General features: G+C 38.1%; 1 protein-coding gene across 2 annotated transcripts in view; it reads right to left on the reverse strand.

Annotated features, from left to right (window-relative positions):
- Nucleotides 1-21085, reverse strand: part of itgbl1 (integrin, beta-like 1) — a 58396-nt gene that overhangs the window by 27240 nt on the left and 10071 nt on the right. For both annotated transcript variants that reach the window (XR_015720778.1, XM_006788149.3), the window contains exons 3-7: nucleotides 14707-14853; nucleotides 13302-13424; nucleotides 12781-12921; nucleotides 6176-6316; nucleotides 5552-5698 (exon numbers count right to left, since the gene is read on the reverse strand). Coding sequence is in view for 1 of the 2 variants with exons in the window: in XM_006788149.3 (XP_006788212.2) it covers nucleotides 5552-5698; nucleotides 6176-6316; nucleotides 12781-12921; nucleotides 13302-13424; nucleotides 14707-14853 (699 nt within the window). In the remaining variant the exon portion in view is untranslated. The remainder of the gene's footprint in view (nucleotides 1-5551; nucleotides 5699-6175; nucleotides 6317-12780; nucleotides 12922-13301; nucleotides 13425-14706; nucleotides 14854-21085) is intronic.

The following is a 21085-nucleotide window of genomic DNA, read 5'->3' on the forward strand; positions in this document are numbered from 1 at the left end:
TTCTGCTGAGCCAAATAAGACAGGTCAGGGTGAAGAAGTGACAGCCAAAGAAAAGCTTACCACAAAACGGAAAAGTTATGACAAATCAGACTATAAGGCAAAAAGAAAGTGCAGCTTTATGGTTTCATGGACAAAAGAATTTCTGTGGCTGCAATATGACGAGCTAAATAACCAGGTCTACACATAAGTGGTCCGCAGGTGCGCATTCGCTGTCAAAATAAAAAACGCGCACAAGATAAGAAGTTGCAACGAGTGTTTGCATACATAAGATTTTCAGGAGGAGGACAGACATTTGTTTAGAACTCATAAAGATGTCGAAGAAGCTCCTTTTAGCAATTACTGTGATGTTCCTCCACCTCCAAAGAAATGTCAGGAGTCCGAACCACAAAAGAAGCGCGTATTCTCGGAAAAGTGGTTGCAGGAGGTGAGCTGGCTTCAAACAAATGATGAACGCACAGAGAGGTGGTGCAGAATGTGCCGTGAAAATTTAATAAATGACAAATTAATAAAAAGGCATGAACATTTTTTTTGTATCGAAAAAATATCGAACCGTGACACCAAAGTATCGAACCGAACCGAACCGTGAATTTTGTGTATCGTTGCACCCCTAATATATATATATATATATACAGAAGGTGACTTTCATGTAGCTTTTACCTGACTACCTCCTCCTAGATGCTGACAGATGTAGTTAAAGGCTGAAATCCTTGGAAATCTGTTTCATTGAAACCATTGAACAACAGCACTCAGATTCAAATTTGTCAAATTTTGGCTTCATCCTCAACTATCACATCCTCGTGAATTGGCTGGATTCCAGTCCAACGTAGCAATGAAACTATGCAAGCTGAATTTATCGGCTTTCATGTTTAGAGCATACTGCATGTGAGTTATTTGCACATATGGGTTCGTTCAGGGTCGTTACCTAGTCAGGTTAAAGTCTGATGTAGGCAACATTTGAAGAATTGAATTGATAGATCTGACCACTGATGCATGCAGTGTGGACATAGCAATATTTAAATATGCTTACATGCACAAACTAGTATGACTGATTATTCCATGACCACATAACTTCAATATTGTTAAGATTTTAAAATCATAATTTTGACATCAGTTTTCCGTGTTATCAGAATGTGGAGCTGAGAATATATTGTACTTACTTAAACATACTCTTACATGATTTGCTGTGATTAGCTTGAGGTCTGAACCATAAAGTAGTCTACAATCCAGCTGCTAAGTTAATTCAAGCATTCACCCTATATAAATCATGTACCTGATATGTATTAAACAGATGGCTACAGAGACAATTTTATATATGAACTTTAAATTTAAGCAAAAGGCAGGGCCACAAAATTGAACAGAATTCAGAAATGTCCCATCTACACTGTGTCTCATTCATCACATTTTCAAACAACAGCAAGTGGGCATAGGAGCCCATTGTTATGCCAAAGTGAGCACCAAAATTGTGCTGCACTGCCTGATCTGCATAAACACAACCACAGCTGTGACAATCCTCTCACCACAGAGCTGTGAAACTGACAAACATGCAGGCAAAAGTGCAAAAAAACCTCTTGGATTGCATCTACATTATCCGCTCTTTGCACCTGGAAAAATAAAAAAGCTCAAAAATGTTGATTTAAAGATTTAAATGTAAAATCAAATCCACTGCACAATATATTAAACACCGCGTGACCACAGTTAAAGAGTGCTTTCAGCATTGTCAGTCTGGTTTTCCCTCTTGTTTAAGGTCTTTTCACTAAATTTCATTTTCATTTCAGCAACAGCTGCAATGAGTCCTCCAGCACAACAGGTATAATGCATTAAGCCTAATGATGGCCCTTTATGTGCTCATCCTTTGCTCATATGTCCTATCCCGTGGTGTGAATGAAAGCATATTTCAAAACCTTGCAAATGACACAACAGTGTAAGATTAAAAACATTTTTTCTACTGCAGAAGGAATGTGCTATTAAATGTTAAAAAGTAGCACACACATACAGTGAATGTCTACTACAGGCCACACTAGAGAGCAAAGAAAGGAATCCCAAGAATTAGCAAAAAGATGTTGAAAGCAGGTGTTTCCTTCAGGACATACCAGAGTATAAAGAATGTACTATCCACAAGCGTCTTGTCTCCATCTTTCAGGAAGAAAGCTCTGAAGCTGCTGTTTCAAATTTCAAGGCCTTTCCTCTCAGACTAACATCTGTACCAGCCTCATTCATCCATGCCTAAGTGATTTTCTGTGTCTGTCTCCTTCAGTTTCTCTCTTTCTCGCTCTGTATCTTCCCTCCCACCTTGCTTCCTGTCTTCCTTTTTATTGTTTACATCTCTTGACATCACAGTCATGCAATGAACACATTCTTTCCAACCGTTGTGAGTTTCTAAGCACTACATCAGTGCTACAGACAGAAAGTTATTTTTGACAATTAACTGTTTCCCTCGGCAAGGGTTAGAAAATCGCAGCCTAGAACTGTACCGTATCTCATAGTTTCCAAATCCTAATTCTCATTTAGGTGTATGAACAGGAAATGAACAACAGTGAGATACGTTGCCAGGCTTTAAACTCTTACTGAATGGGCTGGAAACATTTTTTTTAATGCAGTTCTGAAAGGGAAGCATTCATGAATCCCATTAATTGTTCCATTGCACTGTGTAAATTGAAGTTTCATTTTGTTGCAGCTTTTGGAGATAATTTAAAGGAAGTATAAGAGGAATTAAAGTTAATTAACTCTCTGTGCACAAGTTAATCTTTTCTGGTTCATTATGTGGTGGGGAACACCATGTGTCCTCAATCACGCCATTGGTTTGAGGCCGTCTGCCTGACACAATATGTAATGAATAGGTGACACATTAGAAAAAGGCACAAAATGGTTCTGTTTTGCCTGCTCCCTTGTTGTTGTTGTTCAGTTGAACCTTGTGATGTTAACTTTTCTGTAATTTGTTGTCTCCATGGTAGCAACCGTGCACTCAGGTGTAATCAGCAGCTCCTTCGCCCATGGGTGAGAGTATAACATGCAGTACAAAGCACACATATCCTCCCTTTCCATTTCCAGCAGCAGAAAAGCTATACATCCCCCCCTGACTTCCAACACAGTCAAATGAATCAATGGTTCACATTAACCCCTGACATATCTGCAGAGTCCGGAGACCAAGCAAGTTTTGTCCTTGTAGAATTGCCCACTGCCTATATTATTAGGTTCAATCAGTGTGCAACCAACAGAATAGCAAAGGCTTTACTGTACCATCTCCCGAGGTACAGACATACTGCCAGGTATTTCCCAGAAAAATTACAACAGTGTTTAGATACACTGAACAATGGCTTACGCAGCACTGTAAAGCTGATTGATTAAGGTTGCTGCATCAGTGTAAAAAGGTACAAGAGAAGACACCCAAGTGTATGCAGCAGACTACCAGACAATTTGTCTTATTAACAAATGGCTGTAGCATCCTTTAGAACAATGCAGGCTGTCAATGCAAGGACAACTGTGCATTGTGCATTGTTAACTTTGGATGATGGTAAGAACTTGTTGTTTTTTGTTGTCTGGCAATGTGCATTACATGACTGAGACTGATGATCAAAGATTTTTTGGTTTGTTTTCTTTTTCTACACCTCGCCAGAGACTTTAAATCTAAAATCAAATTTGAGATACACACTATGAATAAAATGAGAATAAAAGCTATTCTTAATTTATGGAACTATATCTTCTTCTTTTAGGCGCACTGCTACGCTCCTGGATATCGTATCATCACACGCTGGCTGAATACTTTGCACAAAAATGTGAGAAGTCATGAATCAGGAACGGTTTGATAACTAATGAATCATTAATGAGTAGCTCCTAAATAACTGTAACTACTCAGCAGATGTTGACTAGAGAACAGAATGTGAGAGATCATGTAGATGAATCATTTGATAATTATTAGTTCATACAGTTCTTTCTGCATAAGCAGTTTCTGACTAACTCTGAACTCGTCACGTGCTACAAAACATGGAGGATATGTATATGTCTTAATCAGTCTTCTTTTGTGCACCCTCTGTAACGTGTCACGGTGTGTGCTGAATAGTTTTAAGTGAGTCAAATTCAGTAGCAATGGAGCGTTTATCGTTTTCCTCCAAATACCAAACACCTGGCAGGTTACTCTCCCGTCTGAAACTGAAATATTCATTAACCTACTAGATTTTTCGGACATCAATATCCAAACGTCTGCTGCAGTCTGACCATAAATGCCAAGCCTTTTACTAGATCTTATTCTTACATCATCCATTTGGTATTTAAGTTTAATACCATTTATTGTAAATATGCCCAGAAGCGTTTAAGCCCACTTCTTGTAATGATTAATCAGTGCTGCTTTGCAAAAAATGACTCATTTGTTTCTCACATTGTTGACTGAAAAGCTTTCAGCTATGTAAACACCTAGTTGTTTCTTAATTAACTGTTTGTGTGTGGTCTCGTTGCATGTTTTTACCTTTGCCTGCTCAAGCAAAAGCATGTTTCTGGAGTACAAAAAAGCTTTTTTAAAAACACTTTTTCCTCCATTTCTCAAATTCATAATATGTATATTAGAGTCCTATATGAACACACAGATTTCTGCCAAAGACAGAATACCAGTTATTTAGATTGAGATATTTCTGTCTGCACTGTTTTGTGCGAGCTCTGCTCCCTCCTTCGAAGTGGGGGAAGAAGATAAGAATGTTACACAATTCTGTGTACCAGTCAGAATTTAGCAATATCCAAATATACACCGGTCATACATCTGATTGTACAGTCCCTTAAACCAGATCCACGCAATCCTGGAAATATTTCATCTGATCTTTTCGCTCTTCTAGTCATGAATATTTGAAAATTGTTGAAAAATATTTTGAATGTAGGTGGCAATACACAATGTCATCACCTCTATTACACTGATCTTCCAGACCTACTACATACACGATTCCCCCACTTTCCCTTACTATCTTACTCCAGCAAAGATTTGTGGATGCACGACTTTGAATAAACACAAAACACCTGGACCTTTGCTTCATTAGCAGAACCACTGGTTCAGTAGCTGAATCTACTATTAGTATTAAGCCCCACTTTTACAGGTACCAAGAAAACAAGCTTCCTCTGTCTAGAAGCGCCACCTATGAATTACACAGTGCACTATAATAAATCTAGACACAACCACCTGCAGTCTGAGAGTTAGTTGACATTGTTGCCAGAAAAGATTGTAACTAAATGTATATAACACATCCAGAAAAAAACCTTCACACACATATATATAAGTATGAGGACAAATGCACATCACAGCTCACAAACCAGATTAAAAAAACAAGCGCGTGTAAGGCTTCATTATGCTCACACATTTGAATGCATACTGCTGTACAACACAAGAGTCGAGCGATCGCTGTTAAGATAATGGCTCGGTTAGAGACGCCATCACATTCGACTGATGTCTGTAAAACGCTCACAAGGATGAATAAAGAGATGCGCAATTCTGGAAATGACCTATTTTACTCCAAGAGGTAAAAGCAGAGTGCAAGCCTGCTACGGTAACCATAGCAACAGGCAGACCAGGTACCTCGTCCGAAGCAGGGCAAATTGGACGTTCCTCTGCACTTCTTCAAACTGCTTTCCAAAGACAGGGAACAGGACAGAGGATGCTCACACTTATTCCCTGCCCACCCTTCCTTGCAGTCACACCTGCCACAGTTGCATTGGCCATGACCTGCCGAAAGCATAGAGGAAGAGTTGGTGAAAGCAGGGTTTTGTGCAGAAAAATATTATAATTTAATGAATGGAAAGCTCCATAGTAGCAACTATTATACTTTGTTCATTAATTCTTTGGAGAAATAGTGAAAAGGTTATATTTACCGCTCCCCAGTTTATTGTTAAGTTATATAGGAAGTTTACTTTTATGGCTGAAAAGTTGTACCAAAGCAATAAGAGTAGCATGCAAAGTGCTGTTGGTGATTGCTAAGTTAATGGGACTGCAGTTTCTTAAAGATGAAACAGAAATTAGAGTAGCTGTAACTTTGTCACCAGCCCTTCTTTGAAACATTAGTTCAACATTTTGAAGAATAGACTTTTCTTAATATTATTTATTCAGGTTATCACACTAGCAGTCAGCAAAGCAAAGTAGTCAGACTACAAAACCCTCATCATGTGTTTGAATCTGTTTTTTAACCATACAGAGCTTGCTGACCTGAGCAGAAGTCATCTGTGTAGCGGTCATATGTTGCATGACAGTTCCTCTCGTCGCACTCGCAGGTGTCTCCATGAATATCTCCCCAGTCACCAGAGGGATCAACATCATGGCAGTTACACTCTCCACACACACAGGTCCCTAAAACAGACAAACACACATCCTGTAAATTGTGTTTTCTTTCTACACTGGTCATTAATCTTTCAGATTAATCAGGCCAAAAACAGTGAGTAATGTCAAGTTCCAAATCGCTGTTTTCCATGAATGTTGGTGGGGATAGAAGCGCATACGTTTCCTCTGTTTGAAAGGCTATAACTTCCTTTTTTTCCCTTTATCTTTGTATCTGTCCATCCGTCTGTCTCGCTTTTTTATTTGTTTCACGTCTGAGCAAGACCGTCAGCTGAGCAGTATCCATTGGAAATCCCATTTTCTCTTATCAGCAGTGACAGAGCATGGGGAACCCCAGGGGAGCAGGCCAGCTGGCAGGCCTGTAGGCTGTAGCTGGCGCGTGTCTGGCCCTTGGCCCTCCGCTTCGTCTCTCTCACTACCTCTTAACCCTGGGGTTCTGGATTAATAGACCCATGCACTTTTATGTCTGATACAAATGTCACAGTGGAGCCTCACCAGAGCAGATTACAGCACCTGTAACGGTCATTGATCACAAATGTTTTATAATCACTAAAAATCAGAATGCCATTTGGAAATGTTCACTCGCCAAATTCCTGTTATTTCAGAATTTGAAATGACACATTCACTTGTATATGTTTTCAATGTATTCAGCTTTTGACTTGTTGGTTTACTTCCGATATAATCTCTACTGGGAAGACTGTGTAAACCAAGCGGATAAAGGGAGGGATCATCCTGTGATTGCTGTCAGTCAATTTAATCATAGAGTATGAGTGCGAGATGAAGGTTACTCATGAACAAAATGCAGGAGAGAGGAATAACATGTCACAATCTCACACAAAACACTTCAAATCTTTACATCTGTACACAATGATGAAATCAAATCGCGCCTCAGTGTAATCGTCAGATTTGATCCATTGCCTATAATCTCCAGGAATTATCTTCACAGTGCTTTTTGGATTAATTCAGAGCGAAATTGTTGCATGTCACATAGGGACAGGACTTGAGAATTGTCCCCATAATCCTATACTGAACTGTTCAACTTCTTGGAATTACTTAGCAAGTAGATGCATAAGAATTTAAAGAAGATGCTAAACATATCTGGTACATTAAAAACAGGCAATTAGGGTAACACACAGCCAGTGATGGGAATAACGGCGTTACAAGTAACGGCGTTGCAAGTAACGGCGTTACTAACGGCGTTGCAAGTAACTGCGTTGCAAGTAACTGCGTTACTAACGGCGTTACTTTTTTCAGTAACGAGTAATCTAACTAATTACTATTTCTATTGTTACAACGCCGTTACCATTACTAACAAGAAAATGTGGTGCGGTCGCGTTACTATTTTTCAACAAACAGACGGTTGAAGCTGTCTTCAGCTTACCGCATCTTAGTTAACTCTACTGCAACTCTACTCAGTTGCACGGGAATAGACGTAAGTAATCCGGGCGCTACAGCTTTAAGCAGCGCCACGCGCTCCTGCAGGCGGTGCTCACTTTCTGGCACGACACCTGGAGCTAAGGGGGCAAAACAGTCGCATGAGTGCTGCTGTTTGGCTGAGGAAGAACATAGTAGTCGTGGTAAGCCAATCACATGACCACTTTAAGATGGCAAAGCAACAAGGTGATATATACCAGTTTTTAAATTGTGTCGATAGGCCACGTAAAACCAGAGTCATGATAAACTATATATACGCAGTGTTTTTTCCTCAATAGTTTTGTCACGTTTACTGTCTAAGGACAGCGCTAGCAAGCGCTCTCTGCTTATGAGCAAAGAAAACCCAAAACAAAACAAAAAACAGCCCTTTCGTGTTGGTGGAAAAATGCACCATGTCGACCAATCAAAAATGACATGACAACATGACATTTGGTTGTTTAGGAAGAGGAGGAAGTTTTAGGAGTTCAGCATGTTTGGAGTGTGTAGTTAATGTGTTGTCTTGTGTAGTTAGTATGTAGTGTTGTGGATAGTTTTGGGTTGTGTAGCAGAATAATGAGGCGACTGCTGTCTCCAGGTAGAAAACAGGAGTGATACACCTGCTGCTGTCAGACCTGCAGGTATCAGGCTGTGATGTTCTCCTTTATAGTAGACACAAATTTTTTTAAGTGGCACAAATAATTTGTGTGGCATCTTATTGAATGCAGAACACCTGATTGTTATGTAAATAGTTTGAAATGGTTATAAAAAAATAACTTTGTTGTTTGCAAAACTTATGATTTTAAAATTAACAATTTATATTTGCATTTAAAGTTATGAAATATGATTCATTAAACCTGTTTGTGGTTGTTACAGTACTACTCGGATTTTATGTTTTTTGTCAGATTTTAGATCAATTGTGTTAATACAGTATGTCAAAATGAAAACATAACTGTAAATTCAGACACGTGAGGTTGTGCTGAAAAGAATGATACCAAACAAGGCAAAGTAAATAGTTTTTAAAGTTGAAATGTAGAGGAAACATCAAAAGTAGTTAAAAATGGCCAATTATACCCTAGACCAGCGGTCCCCAACCCCCGGGCCACGGACCGGTACCGGCCGCAAGCGTGAGACTCGGGTGTGAAATGTATGGTTTTAGGGTTTTTTTAGCGTTATTTTGTTATCGTTTTTTTCGTTAACTCGGTTTTCCTAGGTCTTTTCACGTGTGTTATGAATAAATCTTCTTTTTTTCGGTACCGGTACTAGTTTTATTTTGTTGTATTTATCCGCGACGATGAAAATATTGTCAGGCACAAACCGGTCCGTGGCACAAAAAAGGTTGGGGACCGCTGCCCTAGACTAAGAGGGTTAAACATTTTTTTTTAAGTAACGCAATAGTTACTTTTCAAGTAATTAATTACTTTTAGAATCTTGTAACTCAGTTACTAACTCGGTTACTTTTTTGAAGAAGTAACTAGCAACTATAATTAATTACTTTTTCAAAGTAACTTGCCCAACACTGCACACAGTATATATAAAGTATAAGGTATACTTGAAATGTACCCATATATAGTGCTGTTATTTCCACGTCTGTTAAAGTAAAACTTAGGCAAACCAGGTTGGAGTAGCTTTCAAGGACATAAGCTTTTATTTTAAAATGACATTTCTAAGACTCTGGATTTATAGTAGTTTAAAGTCATAAGCAATTTGATGAAAATGTGACAAATTTGCTGGTAATGTATAGTAATTCAAATCTTTAACATCACATTAACATCCTGTGCCATTCGTTATTATATGTTGAAGTATGGCTAAAGAAATTAAAGCAAGATAATAGAATAACAGGCTGAAGAAAGGAGTTGATAAGAAGTCTCATTGAGATTAAAAATCTCTTTTTCAAGAGAGATCAGGACAAGAGGGCCCCTGTTACGTAGTACTGCTGTTTCATTAACACAGTGGCTGCTCCACTACAAGGCAGTTGTTCATGCTATGTCAGTTGTGCACTAGACCATAATTTTGCAGCTCTGTGATGAGACTCTGTCCATGTAGCCTACCATTTCACCCTACCACTTAGCCAGCCCTCAGCCAGTTCACTGTAATTAATTTTTGAGAGACTTACTGAAATCCCACAGGATCACTTGAGCTAGGTTAGTGAAGCTGTTTTGCTGACTGCTTGTCCTCCAAGCAATGAGTTTGAACTCATGACTCACGACAACGACTGCAATCAACTTGTAGTAACATCTGACAGATGATCAGAGAAAACAGGGTGAACCTGAACTCAATTATGAGTGTCACTGAAAAGGCTATGAAAACTTGCGTACATTGCGTTAATTAAATTGCATGAAATTAAATGCACGAATTTCAAGCAAACTTTGTTCACTTTGTCACTATCAAGGACTGTGTTTTTAAGGTGAAAAATGAATGTAATACATTTTGGAATAGAGCTGTAACAGGACCAAATGTGGAACTAGTGAAGCAATGTAAATATTTTCAGAATGCCATGTAAGCTGTTTGTCATTTTCAGATATTATTTAGTAATAGGATTGGTTCTAAATGATAAAGATTCCTTTCATGGCACAAGCATTCGGAGAGAAAAAAAAGACTGGAAGACATTACCGAAAACATCTTCAGGAAAACAAGAGGAAGAACAAAACAAAAACAAATGTATAAATTGTTTGATTGCTTGTAGCACAGAGTGTTTGTTTCCCTCTTTATAATGCAGCAAACAGACAGGAAATGAATTTGACCCCATTTAGAATGTTTGCTTCCTGTTTCCTAGCAACACACTTCTACTGAAATAGATATTATCAGAGCCCTCGAATAGTGAGAGCCTCATCAGGCGGGGTTCAGAATATCATCATGTAGTTCATGTAGACTTTAGATAGCTCCCAGAGTACCTTGACATCTTTCTTTGGTGATTAGTAGTCAAAATGCATTGAGCTACAGTAGTTCTTATACCACAGTAAAGTGTTTTATAGTTAATCTTTGTATATATGTTTTTATGTAAAAAATCGTTGGTGTTAGCCAACCTTATTAGTTTCTATGACCCTTTTCAGAACATGCTGCTATTGTTGATTTTATTGTTTTGTTTTAAATATTGTAATCACTAGCAGTCACAACCCAATAATTTGACATTTAAAATGATTGTTTTCTACCCACCAGTTTTTCTCATTTTGGCATAAGGATACGTGTCTATGCTTATGAAACACATTGCTCCTTTAACAGTTTAATGATTAAATATTCAAATGCAAAACAAATATTTGTGTGGTTAACATAAACACACATTTCAGTTTTTTGGTTGGTTTAATTTAAAAAACAATCTTAGATTATATGGATTAAAACAACAATGACAAATAAATGCAATGTAAAGCAATCACATTTAAGCACCACATTTAAAGTTTTTTCTGACAGTTACCACACCATGGTGAGCACATGTTTGCTTTATTAAAAATAAGAAAAAAGTCAAGCTTGAAACACTCAAGGAAACGAGTCTCCCAGTCAGGGTGCTGTCTCACTGTGTGACAGTCTTCAGGCTGAATTGTACTGTGGTTCTACTGCTGAGAGATAGATTGAAGAGAGAAAAAGACAAAATGTTGGACAAGCACAAGCCTCTAAGTGCATTAGGAGAAAACATTTTTCATAGCTGGCATTTTATTTTAAATTCACCTTGTGTTTTCAGTCTCATTTTAGTCCCTCTGCTCTTTTCATCAACTGAGCTGTAATATAATACAGACAGTAACAGTTAAAAAGACCATAAAACTTATGAAACAATATTTACGAGACTTCTCAAATCTGTTCTCTGCCTCTTCATAGCAATATATCACAAAAATAGCTGTTTCGCTGATTGTTCTACAATTACTGTTTTACCATAGTAGGTTATACCCACAGTGGGAATATTTATTTAATTAGACCAAACCGCTGTGTGTTACAGTATAATGTTATATTTAGCTAGAAAACTCACACTTTGAAGTCTTTAAAAAAAATCATAATGTCGATTGAAACAACATCCTGGGTTCTGGTTAATATTACATGCTTGCTAGCTTAATCTGGCATCATTTAACATGTTAAAAAATTGGATAATAGTGATAATAACATGGTTTATTGGTCGATGTAATTTGATTTATGCATGCCAGAAACATAGAGTCTTGTTTTTTTAAGTATCTTACCTTTAAAAATGAATTCCAAACTTCTACGCTGCTATTTCTGATAACGCATAGGCACATGTTGCAAATGGAATTAGTGGTAGATCTAAATTCTTTAAGCCCCTATAAAATGATCAGTGTGGCTGTTCAGGTCTTACAGAAATGTTTAACATCCAGACATCCATGAAAAAAGAGCCCCAAGGTTTAGTGGAGTAAAGTTACAAGAACGTTAGCTTGCAAGTTTCTATTTAAAGATGATAGGTATTTCTAAAAAAAACAACACTGTACAGCTCTGCTATAGCGATGGACAGCAGAGTAAATAGCTGAGACATTTGTGGGGCTAGTGAAATCGCTGACATATAATTATGTGCCACCTGGTGGTGAGCTACAGAGCTATAATTAGGCTAATAGAAATTCTTCAAAGTTCATCTTGACAGTTCCTGATAGACAAAGAAAAATATCATCAAATGTCAGAAAGAAGACACCGAAAATGGACCAGACTTCAGCCATGATGATCCCATTGACAAGACAAACATGTTGCTGCATGTCTCGGATGACCTTGAATGAGTTATGATCACAAGATTAATATCAAAACAAAAACACAAAATGGGGGTGTCTTTTGAGTTTTTTTCCCTTCTGACTTTAAGTTTTCTGACTTCTGATTTTTGTTTCTGCGTTTTGAGAATAAAGACAGAATTCTGTCCTTGGTGCATGATCTGAAAATGTAACCAGCATAATACTCTTCAGTCCAGCATTTTGTGGCTTTCTAATCAGCGACAGCAAACATATGTGTATGTTTATATTTCTTATGTATAACTGTGTACATGACCTGTCTATATTATGATAATACTTTCATTTCAAATTTGTGATTACAGTTTAATAAATAAAAAAAACAAAAATCAAACACGATGTTCCAGGTAAACAGACCTCTGTTGCTGCAGATTTTGCCATCTGGAGATGTGCATCTCTGCCTGCTTTCCCATGGGCTCATGTCACACTGGAACTCACATTTGTCTCCATGCCAACCAGCAGCACAGTAACAGTTTCCACAGTAACATTGGCCATGCCCTGGAAGCAGATCACAGAGGAACAGCTGATGAGATTCCCTCCAAAATGTATTTTGACAAATGGTGATTACTGTCCTGGTGATTAAGTCATATTTTTGGTAATCAAACACTACTTTTTCCTTTAAAACAAAAAAGAAGTGGGTATTAAATTTAAAAAAAAGCAACATATGTAAGTTGTAATTGTATATAGTTAATGCATGAGTTTTTTTATGGAAACCAAATAAGCAAAGGCAATGCATTTCTGTTCTTTTATCACAGTAAAACACAATATGCATTACGGTAGTTGGGGTTTTTTGTACCAAATCCAGCATTGATTATACAAAGATGCATTCTATGTTTAGGGGAAGAGTAAGGGGCTGTGTCAGCAAATGCAGGGCACACCTCCACAAATCTCTCCAGTTTCCTCATCCAGGCACTCGCTGTCATCACACTCACAGAAACGTCCTGTTACCATGCCTCTGTTGTCTTCATTGTCACACATGCAGCTACCGCAATGGCAGGTTCCTATGGGAAACACAAACTTTAGACACAGTTTGTTGGAAAATGTCAGATTTCAATAAAGAGCAATTCAACACCTAGAATCTAGCGCTGTTAACTGGAAGCACTGTCTGTATATCAATAGTTCTAAATTGTTGTCTGACTGTGTGTGCGTGCAGTAACTCGCACCGTTCCCTATTGTAATGATGTGCTAAAGAAGCAGAAAGCTAGACAGCCACATGCTGTGAATACATTTGCATTTCTATACAGGCCACATACGGTACAATACACACACACATATACATTCACTACACCAACAAACATGAACGCATACTCAAATTCACAGACACATAAACATATCTATAGCCTTCATTTAGCTGGAGTCATTGCACGCTAGTGAGGTTACGACCAAGTAGATGAAGGGCTGGCTGTCAGACTCACCTCACAGTGTGTGCCTTCAGCGTGTCAGTGCATAATTCTATGTTAGTCACACAGACTGTGAATCAAATGTACTTTATCTTGTGTTATTTAATTTAAAGTCAAGCTGAATTATCAGTATTTACTTAGACTATTGTTAATTCAAAATGTCTTCCAGTGTTTACATATATTTGTATGCGTAGGTGGGATTTTTGTTTGAACTCACGTGTGTATGTGTGGCTGTGTTTATATATCTTTGTGGGGACTAAAAATTAAAAGTTTACTATGCTTGTGGGGACCAACAGCCCTTATGTGGACAAAATCACGGTCCGCACGTGTTTGAAGGCATTTTTCAGACTCAAAATGTGGTTTTAGTGTCAGGATTACAATTAGGTTACAGTTAGGATTAGGCATTCATTTTTGATGGTTAAGGGTTAGGGTAAACGGCTAGGGAAAGCATTATGTCAATTAAATGTCCCCGCAAAGATATGAAAACACAGCGAGGGATTAATTGTAATTAATGTGTTTATTATGGTAACTCCTTGTTTATGTTTTTGCTTGTAGTAAATTGATATCACAGAAAAATTCATATAAACTGGTCGATTTTTTAAAAAAGAGTTTTGAATTATTATTATTTTTTAATATTTGCTCATCACTTTGTAATAAAAAAAATTGATGTGCCAAACTGATTACCCCCTCATTCTGTCTATTAATGGCTTGGTACTAGGCTATGTTTAGGCAATATTATTAAAATATTAGCAGAGCATGCCGAATTGTCTTAAAAATTGCTGTTGGTAATATGTGAGAGTGCAACGCTTTGATAAGTGTTTACTTCAAAATTTATGTTATATGTAACTGACTCATTGTGCGTGTGTTTGTACAATAGCTGTACCTCTGTTGGAGCAGACCACCCCCTGTTGGTTTTTGCAAAGCTCTCTGCTCTTCTTGCTGGATAGGTTACACTCTTCCTGAAACTGGCAGGCATCACCGAACCAACCTTCATCACACTCGCACACTCCACAGTCACAGTAGCCGCGGTCTAAAGGGAAACACAATGCATCATATGCTGTTTACAACTGCTAACATCATGTACATGACCAGTATTTCACATCACTCTGTAAACACAAGGGCACATGTGTTATATCTTAAAGGTACAGTGTATAAAATTTCACAGTTTAAAGTCAGTAGATTGCAGATTACAGTCAACTGAATTCTATTTTCTTACCCCTATCGATTCAGGGTTTTTTACCCCTTGCTACAGTAGCCGCAGTAGGATAAACAACTCTGGTCGCCGTTCATCTGCAATGTGTGCAGATTGTTCACATCTATTTACGCACAAAATTTGTGAATGGAATTCGCGACAAGTACTTCTGTCTGATGACAGCGATACTGAGGTGACCTGTTTAGAATATCCTGAGCTTTTCTGTCAGAAACCGCTGCTGTTTTTGCTACCAATAGCAGCTGTTAGCTAGCATTAATGAAACTTTCTTTGAAGTGGATCTGACGTTGTGTAACTCTCATGCCACGTGATATTTTAATCAAAAATAAGGAACTGTGACAATATGAGGAATAAAGAAGCATGCTTATGTTTGTGTTTTAGAGCCCTGACTACAGCTCAGGAGATAAAGCTTCAGGGGAGGAACGTCCCCTGAAGCAGAGGAGGATTAGATGGAAATGATGGAGAGGGCAGTGGTGGAGGAGGAGAAAGATATAATAAGAAAGCGATGATGAAAGCATACATGTACAAATGTTAAATGGTGAACTATAGTTTGAAAGAGCCATTTGTAGTCTTTAGATTCAAAGTATCTTAATTAAAGGGTGTACTATGTGTGTGGCTGGTCTCTAGCTACACACATAAACGTGATTAGACAGAACTGTAGTCCATCTCTGCCACTGTATTCAAGATAGCGGAGCAACATGGCACAAATTGACAGCATATTAGTAAATTTATTTTAAGGGTATCAGAATACATTATTAAAACTATGTTACACATTGCAAAGTGTTTATCTATGAGTACAACCTTCTTTTTTCTATAAAAAAAAATCTAAAAATGACTTACTTTACCTTTAAATAGGTTTACATTGCATCACCAGAACATTAGTGCTCATTTGCCTGTTGTTGACTAAACTTCAACAAGACCCTCTGCTCCCAAATAACTTAAGCTGTGTAAATGTGTATAGTAAGAAGGCAGACAGGCACCGATATGTTTCTATAATATTTCTAAGTTTTGTTTGTGCTATATACCAATAACCCAAGCATACTACAATATAAAATGTCATTGTGATATACTGGTTCCTATATCAATCACACTGCCAGAACATTACCATGTTCAGTGTTTGAAGGACCTACGCAGGCAGTCTGGCATCACTGTTTCTCATCATTCTGATGGTCACAGTGAGCAATATGAAAACAGGAGGAAACACATGATGCAAATGAGGACTGTTGACAAGTTATTATAAATGTTGCTCTCATTGCGTTTAGCAGCAAGGGGCCTTCTATGTCACACTCAATCATTCGCCTGAATCGTTCATCATGTAAATGTGGTGTCCTTTTCAAGGGCTATCCATCAGTCATTAGTAACGCACAAGTCCCCTGTCTCTCCACATTATCGATACGTCTCAGGGGACACTAGGCAACAGGTTGGAGGAAGAGAAAAATACGTAACATGCACATCGAAGAGAACTAAACCACAGAGACAACAGAATTCCAAGGAACGTCCAGCTTTTATAAACCTCTAACAAATTTGGATAAAGTCTTGTATAGCTGTAAGAAGACTGACTTATTTTGCTTTTTGTCTGTGGAAAACACTTCCCCTGTTCTAACTGCCAAGGTGTCAAATACCACCCTGTTGTTAAATTCAGTGTTTCAGATATGCACATGGTTTCTTTTGACATTGATCCTGTAACACCTGTAACACAAGCAAAACCTTTCATTCCCTAAGTTGCGATATTTTAACCCTAAAAATGATATTTATCCAAAACTAACATTGATTTTTTTTTTAACTAAATGTGTGAAATTAAATAGTGATGGAAGCGGAACACAAACTGCTGTCTCCAGGCTCACAATCTAGTGAAGTATGCCATACCACCTACTTATGTACTGTAAAATAAGATTCATAAGCATCAATTACAATTTTATAATGACGACTAAATAATAATTATTGACTCATCGCACTGTGTTCGTTTAAGCGTTAGCAATTTTACTGTAAGAATTAAAATGATGACATTTTGTGATTTGTCCACAGTAAATCAGCTGTCACATACGTATCGCCTAATGATTTTTTAGTGATAGTTATTCTAAAGTGTTATCTACAATATTTAGTGATTCTTGAATTGTTGTTGCATTAAAAAAATGCTGTCTTACAGTATAGTTTAATTTGATTTTACTGATTTGTGTACATTTGGCGCATATTCATGAAGAACTATACACATATTGTAATTGTAGAGACTCTTTTTTCTGGATTTATCACATACTTTTTGCATATGGGAACTGGAGCACAATAGTTATAAGACAGAATTAGATTAAACACCTTCCAGCTTAATTCTGTAGACTATTACAAAGTTAATGCCACCCACTAGCCCCCGTTAATCTCCCCCTCGACAATCACTCTGACATATAAAACGTCCCTCTTTGTCTGGTAGGCCAAAATTTATGTGGGTGGGAAGGTGCCTGTCTGTCGACAGTTTATCTTTTCTAGTGCTTCCTGAGCAGTAATTCTCTGTGGTATGAGGGTGTCAGGGTCCCTCCTACGCTTCACAGACAGACACACATACTCAGCCAATAAGGTCCCGATCAGTGCACATGTATATCCAATGAGGCTTGCAAAGTGTGGGTGCACCTCTTCCACCATCAATGGCAGTAATAACAGGTGATATAGTGCTGGCACAATTAATTGCTGATGAGGACAGGATGGTGACTCATGCAGCAAGCTCATTTCAGGTTTAGGATTTAACTTGTTCATGCATAATGATAAGTCTGTTCTTTTTTTTTCAAGTATTTCAAGTTAGATTAATAGAAAACAGATCTTTTACAATTCATGCTTTTCATGCAGTTTCAATTATACGCAAAACGGTAATCCTAGCCAAACATTACATGCAAGAATTGACTTTCTGTGGGTTCATTTTTTACAAAAATGTTTTTTCTCCAATTAGCATTTGCTCACATCCTTTGCTTGTATTGTGTTCTTCATTACATGCTAGTGATTTCACCGAGTAATTATTCCACCTTGCTTTTCTCTCCCTGTGGCCTGTGGCGCATGAAACGACAGCACGTCAACTTGTGTTTTGTGGAACAGTTCCAGGAGACACCTGTCTCAGGTAATAACTAATTATGTGTGTGTGCAGTACTTGAAGCAAGGAACTGCTGCTTTCATCCTTTTACACTACCCAACCTGATCATTCATTGAAAATATTGCCAACTTCATAATACCTTTGTTAAAAAAATTTTGAAAACCCAATGTAAGCAGGATCACAGCAACCGAGAAAAACATTTGTTCTGACAGCGTGAAGTGCTGGGAATCTTAATGGGTCCCAATCATAACTGACTTTTACTAGGAAACTTGGACAGGCTTAAGTGGCTTTTTCTTCCTGCAGCCCAGGCTGGAATCATTAGGTGACTCACAACACAGGCACAGTGCCCAGGAAAGCTCAGAATATCTTAGTGAAAGCGCATCAAAATATGTACTAGGAAAAAAAATACAGGGATGAACAATTTAATGGACTCTAAGGACTGCGATCCACTCTAGCCCGTTGTTTTGTTTTTTCTCTTTCTCTGGGAAATCAACAGAAATATTGTATTGAACCTAATAACTTTATTAGGCACACCTTGCTAAGACGGCTTTGGAACCCCTTTTACCTTCACGACAATGTGCTTGAAACATTTTTGAGAGATCTGGGTTTTGACGTGATAGCATCACATAGTTGTTATAGATTGTTTCCATGATACAAATCTCCCGGCTCACCAAATCCTAAAGGTGCTCCATTGGATTGAAATCTGATGACTGCAGAGGCCCTTTAAGTACAGTGGACTCATTGTAATGTTCAAGAAACCAGTCTGAGATGATGAGTAAACTCATACAGGGATCGTTATGATCAGCAACAATGTTCAAATAAGCCATGGTGTTGATTTGGAACCTGTATCAAGGAATTATCCCCCACACCAACACACCACGAGCAGCTTAAAAATGCTGATTCAAGGCAGGTTGGATTCATGTTTTCATGTTATTTATGCCAAATACTCAACCTACCATCCAAAAGTCACAGCATCAGAGATGGATTTGAGGTTAATTTTTTTTTTAAACCTAGCTACCATCAGATAGTATAGGCAGACAACTGACAAGATTGTTCAGTTGGGCTTAAGTAACTAGTATTACAGTTTATACTGCTCCCTGAAATGTGCCTGTATTGGAAGACACACAAGCTTATGTGATACTGACAGTGAAAGTTTATCTAAAGGTGTGTGATTTGGAGCAGTACTGTCTAAACTGATACCATATGTGGCGCTGACATTAAAACTCCTTGGGTGGGATATTCTCTGGCTCTGATAGGGGGCAAAAGGGTGCAGTGCAGAGTGAAAGAACAGAGGCTTTTAAAATCCAAGGCCTGAGAGACAGTGAAAGGAAGAAAAAAGAAAGGTGGGGAGTCAAAATGTGTTTTGACATCCACTGGGGGAAACAGGCTTTTAATCTTATGCTTACACCTCTGAATTTCAGCTCCTTTGAAATAGGGTGAAAATGACACACACATGATAAAGTCTGCCAGAGTCACAAAGTTATAAATTGATCTGACTGCAGATGTATTTGGCTCTCTGCCTTAGTCCACATTAGTGGCCGGTAGTTGTTGCCAGAGGTGTATGAGTAATCTTTTTGTCTGTTGTTGCAGTAAGTCTGCTTGAATCAAGAATATTTGATGATGACAAATCCAAATAAGTCATAAGTCATTATGCTTTAATTAAGATGCAGTAGGTTCCATCCTGATGTAATAGTTTAACACTACTTAACATTTCATCTCCTTCTTCTTCTTTTAGCTGCTCCCTTTAAGGGTCACAGCAGTGGATCATTTACTTCATCTCATCCTATTCCTCTGCATGACCTCCTTAACTACATCCATGAACCTTCTCTGAGGTTTACCTTCTTCATGCCTGGGAGCCTCAGCTTCAACATTCTTTGTCCAACATATCCGCTATTCATCCTCTGCACATGTCCAAACCATGTTAAACATGCCTCTATAACTTTGTCTCCAAAACTCTCAATCTGCTATTTAACATTTCAATTAACAAGGAAACAATAAAGCAACATTTTTATGGTTTGTTCCCCCCACCTCCATTTTTTCCTCCTTTTTTCCCTCTGGGATAACACTAACACCAGTGTCCACCCTGTAAATCTGATCAACCAAGTGAAAAGAAATAACAAAATTGAGGGAGGATTTGCATCAATTGGTCCTGAATTCATGGCTCTAAAATGTTTACTAAAGAGCTTATGTGTTATTTACATATCCTGTCATGTGCTGTAATTTCTTCTCCAAAGGTATAAAGCACAAACTTATTCTGTTCAACAGAAAATATTGCTTCTCCTAAAAGAAAAGTCTTGTTGGAAGTCCTGGTTTTTCTTACTTTACATAGGTGATACAGATTAGCACAGCTTGCACCTGCATCTAGCAGCTAATTTGTCACACATTTAAACAAAGAATGGGCAGCTGTCTCTTAATCTGCCATTATTTCCTTGCCACTGCCTGTTCTGTTAATGCTAAAATTTCTCAGCTATGACCAGAGCATGCCAAATGTTCTATTTACTCTATCTAAGGAACTAAAAACCTATTAGATTACTTTTATTTGTAATGGCAATCTCCCCATGGACCTCTCCACAAATCACTACTTTATTATAGTATGTTATCAGGGTCATTTCCCCATTGGGACTCCCAAGGAAAATTGATCCTGAGTCCAGACTAAGAGAGATTCAGGGGGGGAAATGTATGATGAAGGATAAATCATGGGATATGGCTACCCTGCTTAGGATAGGGTTACTGGGGCCCCACCCTGTGCATAGTAGAGCTACTTGTGGCTGGGTCTTAGCCCAAAAGCAAAACATGGGGTCAACCCTCATCTGGAGGGTCTGTAAGGGGTTTGTACTTTGTGAATGGGAAAGTGTTTGGGGCAGAAGTCCTGTCAACCCAACAAATCTGGCTTTGGTAACATAGAATGTCAATTCTCTTATGGAAAACCAGGCTGAGCAAGTGTTTGAGGTTGAGAAGTACCAGCGTGATATAGTTGTACTT

The sequence above is a fragment of the Neolamprologus brichardi genome, chromosome 16 (genome assembly GCF_056152115.1).
Source record: "Neolamprologus brichardi isolate AB-2024 chromosome 16, ASM5615211v1, whole genome shotgun sequence".
Lineage (NCBI taxonomy): Eukaryota > Metazoa > Chordata > Actinopteri > Cichliformes > Cichlidae > Neolamprologus > Neolamprologus brichardi.